This window comes from Athene cunicularia, assembly GCF_003259725.1.
Source record: "Athene cunicularia isolate RWA chromosome 2 unlocalized genomic scaffold, athCun1 chr2_part2, whole genome shotgun sequence".
NCBI lineage: Eukaryota > Metazoa > Chordata > Aves > Strigiformes > Strigidae > Athene > Athene cunicularia.
Genome location: NW_020799096.1, coordinates 8,914,795 through 8,925,454, shown reverse-complemented (window position 1 = coordinate 8,925,454; position 10,660 = coordinate 8,914,795). Strand labels below are relative to the sequence as shown.

At 39.9% G+C, this 10,660-nt stretch overlaps 1 protein-coding gene across 1 annotated transcript in view; it reads right to left on the bottom strand.

Moving 5' to 3' along the window:
• Positions 1-7,296: 7,296 nt before the first annotated feature.
• The window catches only part of POU6F2 (POU class 6 homeobox 2), a 317,306-nt gene continuing 313,942 nt past the window's right edge, over positions 7,297-10,660 (bottom strand). Inside the window, exon 11 of the mRNA XM_026843964.1 lies at positions 7,297-7,446. Coding sequence (XP_026699765.1) covers positions 7,346-7,446 — 101 coding nt within the window. The 3' untranslated portion in view covers positions 7,297-7,345. The remainder of the gene's footprint in view (positions 7,447-10,660) is intronic.

Here is a 10,660-nt window from a genome sequence, read left to right as displayed (position 1 = left end):
ATGGTAAAAAAAATTAATAAAGAAAAAGGGCAAACTGCTTCAAGATTGATATGAAGAGTACATTTCAGTTATTTATTTCTCACAGAATTCCTTGTTTAAAGAAAATAGTCTCTGAGGTTCATTAACAAAAATACAGGTATTTCTGGCAAGTCAGTCCTCAGACAAATAATTCTCCATTTTCAGAACAGATATGGCATATTCTTCATGTTGCCAAAAGGGGGGAAAAAAAATAAATTAGCTATTACTGAGAGGATGTAAGAGAGCAGAAAATTCAAAGCACAACCATAGGTGGTGTGAATCTCCCTAAAGGATATGCTGAAACTCTGAGGCAGTGAATTGTTATCTGCTTTTATGGGGGCTGGATGGGGTGAAGTTTTGGATCCAGCTGTGCTCATGGATGACGTTTCTGTGCTCAGCCTTTTCCTCATTCCTTTCTTTTTGCGCCTTTGCTGTTGGGGTGGCTTGTGTGATCTCTCTTCAACCTGCTTCACAGAGAAGCGGGTTAGCTTAAAAAATTGGAAAATTGTTTGTTGAGGTTGTCCCAAGTGAGTGAATGTGAAGAAGAGAGTATCTGATGGACAACCTGAAGAGTCAGTCATCTTTGGCAGTTGGGAATAGCGATGAGAAAGATGCGCAGCAGCCAATTCTACTGTTGCAGATGTCTGGAGAGCACATTTGCCTACACCAAGGGAAGATTATGAATTATCATCTTCTGAAACTTGTTGCCTAGCTGATCCAGATATCAGGGTGTTGGGAAGACTGTAAATTGCATCTGCCAGCTATATTCATAGTGTTCAGCTCTACTCAGTTTGCGCTGTAAACATCAAAGGTGAAGGAAGGCAGTGCCTGAAACTGAAAGCCACTAGGACTGACCAAGCAAAGGGGAGGAAAAAAATGCATGTTCATTATCTGGACTATACTTAAAAATTACCTTACCAGCTCATGAAAATAAAGATCTCCAGGACTGTATTTTAACCGTTGGCTGTATTCCTTAGCTAAATCTGCTATTTCAGAAGATTTTCCATTTTGGAGACTGGAAGCTCAACTCTGCTGTGCTTTCCAGCTCCTCAGTGTCTGTGGCTGGGCAAGGACTTTGCTTCCCGATTCATCTCTCCCATACTGGCATATCGAAGTACCCTTACACTCCAGGAGCTAGGCACCACGTGCTGCGGGTGCCGGCACTGCAGGGGTTCCTGTTCCAGCCGCAGGGTTCCTTACCAGACAGCTGGTGAAGGCACACCGCCACTGCAGAGACCTGCCTGTAAGGTTGGCGTGAGATTCATTTAGTCTTGCAGTAGGTTTGGCTTGTGCAGGGCTCTTGTGGTAGGACATGTGCTTCCCTCTTTGGATGGGTGTGTTCAGGAGAAAGCAATAAGCCTCACTGCCGAGCGTGATCAACCTTTATTCTGATAAACTGAACAGGATACATACTTTCCTGGCCTCCTCTAACCCATTTTACTGCACAGGTGCTGAAGGCAGTGAGCTTCAGAGCTTCTCTGAAAGCAGACAAGCATTAGCAGAAGAGGAAGGCATTGAAAAGAAATGTCCAAATCCTGTCCAGTTCTGGAACCAACACTTGAGCAGCTAAGCAACAAGGCCACTTAATGTAAACCTATAATCTCGTACACTTGAACATCTCCCCCCAGTTTAAATAGGCTGCTTCCAGAGTGCAAAATCTTGCTGACAGTAGCAAATAAAAACAGCCTCAAACCTGCTGCAGACTTTGTTAAATTAATGAATGAAAAGTTGTGTTTATTTCTCTCCTGTGTTCACAAGTAGCCTATTTTTCTGATTTAAAACCTGAGCCAGAAAAAAAAGACTTTCTAATACAATTCCTCATAAACAGTTTCTACTAGGAGCCTATTTTCCTCTCCCCCTTCCTTTTAATCACTTTCCGAGCGCAATAGGAATGGAATGCTTTCTTCAGGCTGAGATTTTTTTCATCCTAAATTACAATATAACTGCTGTATTGGAAGTGGAAGCAACAGACTGCTTTCTTTTAAAGACAGTACATCTCCACAGTAAGGGACAGTTTTAAAGGAAGCCAAGGCCTACCTACCTATTGTGCTGGAAAAAGAGTTGCACCCATTAATTGTAATTTAAATGCACCCCTGCACGATTTATGTCTCTGAAGAAGTTAGCAGTGGGCTTTGTGAAAGGAAGGATGTGAGACCAGACAGCCCACTGGTCCTTGCTGGTATGCCTGTTCTAAGGCGTTGGTGTCTGGGCTTGTGAATCACATAAAAAATACTAACAACTGTGAGCACCGGGGCTGCTGAAATCTGGTTTCCTCAGATGCGTATCTTCTGGTGGCTTGTGAGCTCAGTGTGATAGTTTTTCCTGTAGCTAGGGATTTTAGAAGGACTTTCTTTCTCCTTTTCCCATGTTGATTCTTTAGTAAGGATTGATCTTACTGCAGCCTTATTAATTTGCTTCTTTCTTCTCCAGGCTTTTTTTTTCATGAAACCTGTAGTTATCTGTGAGGTTCCTTCACTTCTGTCAGGTTAGTTTGAAACTGGCCAATGTTTTAAAGCATTTAGGTTAAAATGGTGTGAAATCTAAGTAGATAAAGAAAGCAAGCATGCAATGGGTTTGTTGCTTATGATACCAAGCTAGCATGGCTATATAAAAATTTAAATACACGCAGAACTGATTGCTTACTGGAGACATGATTGGACTAGACTGGAGTTGCTGGATTTGCATGTAGGCATATTAATTTTTACGTATTAAAGAACTACATATAATTAAAATTGAAGAAAATCAAGCTGTGCACAATCAAAATAATAAATAACTCTACCGTGGGATTCTTTGTAAATGGACATTACCTTCCTGCTCTCTAAAAACCATGAATGATTACATATCAAATTTAAATTAGTTTTAGGAAAATTATTTCTGTTACTCTAGTAAAATAGTCTTAGGCTCAACATTTATATTTTAAAATTTTGTAACTTGTTTAGAATGGTCAGGTTTCAAATTTAGCGTGAAATTCAAGCCATTTCCAGACATAAACTTAACCTGTCATTTTTTCATCTTCGGTTGATGTCTGGGGCCACAGGACCTGCTTTTGATATCACACCTTTAACTACAGCAGAAGAAAGTACATTATAAATAATACAGACTCCTCAAAAGCTTGATGTACAGTGAGTGTATGCTCAGCAGATACCAAGCAATTGATAGGCTTTTATTACTGTGTATGGCTGTTCTAACATATCTTGGGAAGAGACATTCTGTCAGTTGTGCCTTTTTTTTTTTTTTTTTAACAAATGACTGTGAGTTTTGTCTCTTCCTTTCTCAGATGTGGTCTTTATTATGTATTACCTGTTGAGTAATTTCTTTGATGACCTGTAAAGTACATATGCCAGTGTGGATTTTTGATCCCTGCTCTTTGTGTTCCTCACTCTGGATGTATAGACCATCTGGTGAGTTTTGATCCCCAGATTTAGTAAATCTTAGACTCAAGCTGCTGATGCGCATGCTTGGGATTAGGTATACCACAGGCACAAAATGGTACTGCTTTAAATCCTCCTTTTGTGTGGTCAGTATGTGAATTTGTTAGGGCGCATTCAGAAGGAAGGATCTTAAATGCAGGGGAAAAATAGAGTGTATTTTAAAAATATTTAATAGTTCATGTTCTTGCATGTCCTGTTTATCCTGTTTCCCCAGTGTTCCCCCTCCAGATTATCTTCAGCAGCAAGTGTTTCTGGCAGCTGTCTGCTGAGCCATAAACAATAGCTGTATTGACTTGAGAAGGAATATGCACATACCTTTCTTGTCGAGATACAATCCCCTCTGAGTTGTTTGTGTTTCAAAAATAATAAAAGACATATCAAGATTTACTGATGGATGAGCTAGAAAAAGTGATAAATGTAAGTATCGATTCACAAATGCCTAGGGTAGGTCCAATCCTGTGAAGACTTACAGATGTCACTGAATGTATCTATGAAGGTAGCATCAAAACATCAATAACACTAGTTGGGCAAATAAAGTTATCTACATTATGCACTTGCAAGATCAGTCCCTTTAGTTTCCACAACTATTAACTGAAAATACCTGTTGCTATTCAAGAAATAACTACTCTTCAGGTAGCTTAACCTGGATGAATTGAGGGGTAATCTGGGGACAGTTTCATGCTCCTCTGTTGAAGAACACATAATTGAACTGAAAATGTCAAAAAGACAGAGGTAAGATGGTAAAAACCAGTAGGGTGCCTTCTTTGCAAAAAAAAATATGAAAGGATCTTCATAGCTTTGTCTTAATTTCAGTTGATAGTTAAAAGTTCATACATTTTAGAGAAAAGGTATCAACAGTCAATGAGAACGGGATGTGTTTAAAATTAATACCATTAAAAACTAGCAGGAATGAGTGAATGGCAGCATAAGTTCTTCAATGAATTCTAAAAAAGTGTGGGCATGCAGAGGTTACACACTGCAGCCAGGGAGTACACAGCTGCTGGGACAATCCTGGCTGCCCTGGGATCAATTGCAGATTGACACACGACTCAGATGTGTGCCGTGTCACCATTTTACTCACTGTCCTCCAAGACCTTCAGCATTCTGGGACCATCTGAGGGACTAGCCTGAGACCATCACTGAGAGAGAACATACAAGGTGGGAGATTCTCCTGTTGACTGATGGTACTGATGGATAGACTGGATGGGACATGGAGTTTTGTCTACCGAAAGCCAGGAGCTCATTAGCTGAACACCAGCAGTATGTGGTGTCTGAAAAGAAGGAAGCAAGTCCAGACCTGACAGGCTTGTTGATGCTGTGCTGGTGGGGGCCATGCCACAATTTTAAGCTGCTGCTCAACAAAACCAGAATCTCATGTTCTTTTAGGACTGGCCCACTCATGTAGTCCTTAGTACAGCTGTAGTACTGCTCCAGCCATTTTTTGCTGCCCCTTGAGCTTGTGTGTGTGTTTGTGGCCTGAATCCAGGCCTACCCAAGCTGCGTGTGCAAGCTGAGAAGACTTTTGGCATGGGGCCGGTGATCATGCTATGACACAAGCAGCTCGATGTCCTTATGAACACCAAAAAATGAAAGCCTCATCATTACAGGAGTTGCTACATTCTCTCCCTGCAGCTGCTTTGGTGGATTAGTCAAGGCTGCCGCTGGCATTTCAGAAGAAATCAGGGCAATTGGGGTCTGGATTAAAAAATGTGCTCACTGCTGGTGAGCTACCTGGTGACTCTGCTCAGACCTGACCACTGCTGTCTGTAAGTGGCGAAATGCAACAGTTAACACTGTGAACGAGGAAAAAAACCCAAACCTCCAGGTCTGTAGAGCTGAGGGAGCCAGAAGGAAGAAAACATTCCAACTCTCGAATTCTCAATTATTTTCAAGAACATCACGATCTCATATGGGAGTGATTCATATTAAATCTGAATTGTCAGATTAAAAAACAAACCCCAAGAGAACCTTCCCTCTTGATAAGTCTGTTTTGCTTCCTGAGTGCTTGTTTAATTGAAGTCAGTAGAAGAGAATCTTAGCTTACCAAAGCCCTGCTAATACTCCCAAGTTTTTCTCCCAGATACAGACTTAGACTGTGACTGGTCATAAAGCAGCTGCACAGGGGAATAGGCCATATACATCTCTTCTACAACTTCTGTGTGATTCTCTCATCTTAGTGCCAGCTTTACTCCCATCACACCTGCCTTAAGGGAAGGGCAGGGCACAGACAGAGTTTATTGTTTATCAAGAGCATTGCAAATATGTTCTTTTTTGCAAGAGGTACAAAAGAGAGGCCATGGAAAGAATTGTGCTTCTAAAGCTCTTTGTCCTTAATGTTGCACTTAAGGAGCTTTGAAGTACTGTCATAGCCAAGCTCTAGAAATTTGATTTTTAAGCAGTGTGAAGTCTTACAGTCAGCGTTCAGTAGCCTGAAGGTAGGATCTATTTTGAGCTTTCAGTGATCAATGGGAACATAATTGATTCAATTTGCAAAGTCACCATTTCCTGTGACAATATAGATCCAGGTTATTCAAGTAATGGCTAGGCAGGGTCATGTGCCTGTGAGGCATCTAAAATACCTATAGTATGATCCAAAGAGAAAGTTTTGCATTTTTAAATAGAGTAGGGGGGAAAAAGCCTCAAGCCAATGTTTGCTTGTTTATCACTACTGAATGAAAACATACATGTTCAGATTGTAGCAGCTGATACGAAAGCACAAAGGGTCATTCTTACCCATCCTTGTATCATATAAGCAGATGGATTGTGTGGGTTTGAAGTATGGCTGCTAGAGCAGGGTGTGGAGGCAGGATGCCTAGAGGAGCTGCTGTAATTCTGATACCCCCGTAGGTCTGTAGCGTGCTGGGCTGTCCTTATCCATACCGCAAGAGGTGTGCTGCAGAGCAGGTATTTACCAGTGTGTAGATGTAAAGCCTACTCGGTCCCAAGGCATCCCTCTTGGGGATTAATGGCGTAGGCGCTCCCTGTGTGTAGGTGGTGCGTGGAGACCTGTAGTCACTACTTCTGAAGTGAAGCAGACACATGATGGATTAGCCCGTGATACAAAGAAATGGCGGTGTAGGCAAGACACGATTGAAATCATCACAGTACCCCAGCATTCTCTTTGTTTTCAGCTTCTGTTTACATTTGGATTCAGCTGCTTTTGTTTCAGACCAAAGGAGGATTTGGGCACTTAAAAGCTTATCTACTTTTTCCACATATACTCGCTGGTCTAACAACAGGCATACCTCTATCTTCTTTGCCCTGCCTATGACACCTGGATCATCATGACTACAAGGAAGTTTCCTTTTTTCCTCTATTTTTCTTACGTATCCCATAAAACACAGTAAAAAAATGTATGGAAAAGGGGAATTTCAATCTAGAAAAATTCGGGATAGAAAAATAATCCCAGGTACTCCCTGTATTTTCTATGCAAATAAATATTTTGGTTTTGTTTTTGATTATTTAACATGTGGTACCGGAAATGTAAGACAGTATTTTACAAAAACAAAGGAAAGAGGCTTTGCAAAAGTTTTGTTCCCAAGTCTCAAACACAATGTTCTAATATTGTCAGAGCTTTTTTCCTAGGCTGATTTTGCCAAAACAACTTTATAATACAAGTAATTAATTTTTCAAAATGTGATGATTTTTTAGAATCATGTATTTAGACAGAACTCAATATGACTCAGTGCAAGTGGTCTGAAAAACAGGCATTTTGGCTACCTAACGTTGTAATCACAGACAGAAATGAGGAATGAACCTCATGAGCTCTGCAAAAAATGCAAGAGAAATAATTCGAACGGCTGACCCGATCTTGCTACCACACTCCCCTTCCATCACTTACCGGGGCTTTGTTACAGGAGCTGTGGAAGCACTGGGAGATTCACCATTTCTGGCCTTCATGTCCATCTATGCTTTGCTCCACTTGGCCTGGGGGATAATACACACTCACCTGAGTGATTCCACGGTACTCCCAAGGCAGATCCTCTACTCGCCATATCTGTAGAGAAAATAAGACATCACCAATGTACATGCCCACTCTGGGTACAGAAACAGGGTTTAGTTTTGCAGATAAAGGGATGCTCCACAGTGCAAATGTATTTTCTTTCTTCCTTTCTTTCAAGCATTTAACTATTTTTGTATTGAATGGATGTGAAATTACATGAGCTCTGATCATGTGAATAATGCATGAGATTTAAGACAAACACATGAAAGGAGCTTATTTTTCATGTCAAACAATTCTTTATTTTTTATGGTACAAATTAAAAGTGACAGATCTGAAGCTGTTAAGAAATACACAAAGTGCAGCTTTACTGACCATACAGATATTGCTCTAGATTAAGTACAGTTTTTGTCAGTTTTTTTTATTTTTTATTTTTTTTTCATGTTAAGCAACCTGTGCAGATAAATCAGCTTTGGTTTCAAAGTCAGAGTAGTAAGGAGCTTTTAAATATCCAGTTTGGTTTCTTGGTCACAAGTCCACCACATCAACTCCTTTTGTAATTATTTGTATTTTTTAGCAACACAATACAGTCCATTTTGTACTGCCATCTTTCCTGCTGCATGCTCCATGCATGGAAAAACAGATCTCTTTGCAGTGCTTCATAAGTGACCCTGGTGACCATTCTGTAGATTATAGCACATAGGACAAAAATAATAATAATAATAATAGTAATAATAATAATTAATAATAATAATATCACTTTTTAACAATAAATAAACAGATGTGCCCCACATAATCTCAAGTTGGAAACAAGCAAACCACATGACAAAAAGCTCATTACAAAATGTTTTCCAAACAGATTTTACAGTCAAACATTGACATGGAAATCAATTTCCTCTCTTATCTTCTTATTTGAATGTTGGTCAATAACTGGGTACAAGTAGAGTGCTGAGGTAAAACACTGATGAACAGTTTTATTTTTGTATTTCTTTTTTTTTTTTTTTTTTACGCCATCCTGGTATTGATGCTTGCCCTGTTGACCTCTTCAGTAGGAGGCTGTGTTTCTGCAGGTGTTTGCTGTGACCACTGGCCAGGCTGAGCGATCAGGATATAGGGAAACCCATTGAATATCCTTTGGGAGTAATAAGATGGGTCACCTGCAGTATGTTTCAGGTGAATTGATTTTCCTTTAAAGGCAACTTACCTCTGTGGCTTCCTTTTTGATTGGACAAGCATCTTCTAAAATACTGTGGTCACTGGATCTATAAGTGTACCGAGACTCAGAGGTAGAGAAGGGTGTTGCAGGTTCTCAGTGGGGTATGACCCATGGAGGTCACCTGCGATTTTCATCTTCTGCTGAGTTCTGCTCCAGGCTTTGGGGTTCAGCCCCCTATTAGGGTAGAAGCTGCATCTTGATCAGGACTTTCTAATAGATAACAGTGGGGATTTGGTTCAGCTCACTGTAGAGGTGGTAGAGCAAAATTCTGCTGGTCTATACTCCTGATCACATTCACTGACCTCAGGATGGTTGTAACGGATTTTAGCTGGTCTGCCCAGGATGTTGAAGGAGGTTCCTGAAGTGGTGGACTCTTCAAATAACACCTATCTTACAGAGTTTTCAAGAACTCAAGGCTATATCCAAAACTTAGTGAAAGAAAAGGACTTCCATTGATTTCACTAGGCTTTGAATCTGGCCCTCGCTATTTTATTAATGGGATTTGCCTTGTAGAATGGGGTATTTGCTGCATGCTTGGTGGGGTTTTAAGGCTTCAGAGGCCATCATCTGTGCCAGAAACTGCCTCTAAATGTGAGCACTCTCAAAGGTCAGGATTGGAGAGCACTGAGGGTCCAGTACTCCGGGCTGGGCTCACATCCAACAAATGCATTTTAGGCTTTAAGCTTCAGCAGGGTATGTTTAAGGATATTTTCAGTATTGCTTTTATGAGGAGGAGAGTGAGAATTGTTATTGACTCTTTTCCAACTGTTGATACATAAATATCTACTGGGGGAGAAAACACCTCAGTAACCACAGGCAAATTGTGAGGGACAAAATAGACGCTTTATCCAATCTGAACACGTGAAATAAAGAGTCTCACAGCAACATCTGCCCCTCAGGGTTTTTTCTTTTCCCTCGATATCCATAGATACCTGTATCCACAGATATATCTCTGTTATCTATACCAAACAGCCCTCAACTTGTGCCCACAGTTCAATTTACATAACGATCAGGAGACCACCCAGAAGCGAACAGAGAAGCAGGGAAGAACAGATCCTATTTGGAAGCGGACACGCCTGAAGTCCTGCCCATGTCTCCAGTACGCTGCTAACTGTCCAGTCATTAATGCCACATACATGATTACCTGTTCGGCCACCACCCTCCAGACCGTGCACTCCCCACCCCCCACCCCATCATCATCAACAGCCTAGGAACAAAACCATCAGCCATTCTTTGCCTAAAAACTGAATTTCCAGTTCTCCCAGGGACTGCTCTAAATTTTGTGAAGAAAAATCCCCCCAAGAAGAAAAGTTAACTAAACAGTGTATGAAAGATACTAAATGTTTAAAAATATGCTGGCAGCAGTTATGTAAGCTCTTTTCTGTTCCAAAGTACATATTGGAAGGATATAACTAGGACAGTGAAAATGTAAAATAAATATAAATCGCCAGCTTGGAAGAAAAAATGATGTTCATCCCACAGTCTTAAAACCATTCATGTGCAGTGATTTTTTTTACAGTTTTCTAATTTTGTATTATGTTTTGTAAATTATTTATAAAGTGTTGTAATGCTTCTTATATTAATTTTTTTATAAACAAATTTTTGCTATGAGGCATAAATGGTGCCTGAACAGATTCTTAGGAAGATAAATTATGTGTGAGTCATACATCTTTGGGGGGCCAAAAATATTTTGGTTTATTTTGTTACTGGCAACATATCTGGTTTCCATTTGTAAACAATTTTCATGTATTGATTACATTTGAATACATTTTAATTTTGCATGTGACTAAAAGATAGATTGCTACCAGCAAATGAAACAAAAGTCTCTTCAGTCATATGTGAAGGTTTAATGGTTTTCCAATTTATTGATCATTGAATTTTTTAATATATATATATATAATTATTATTTGAATAACGAACCAAGGGTTCACTTACTGTTCTGATTCTGTCTTTTTATGTTTTTCACTAAAAAGCTATTTTGGACAGTTGAAGAAATCAAATGCATTCAAATGGTTCCGGTTTCTTTACGTTATTACTGAAATAAAAAAAAAAAAA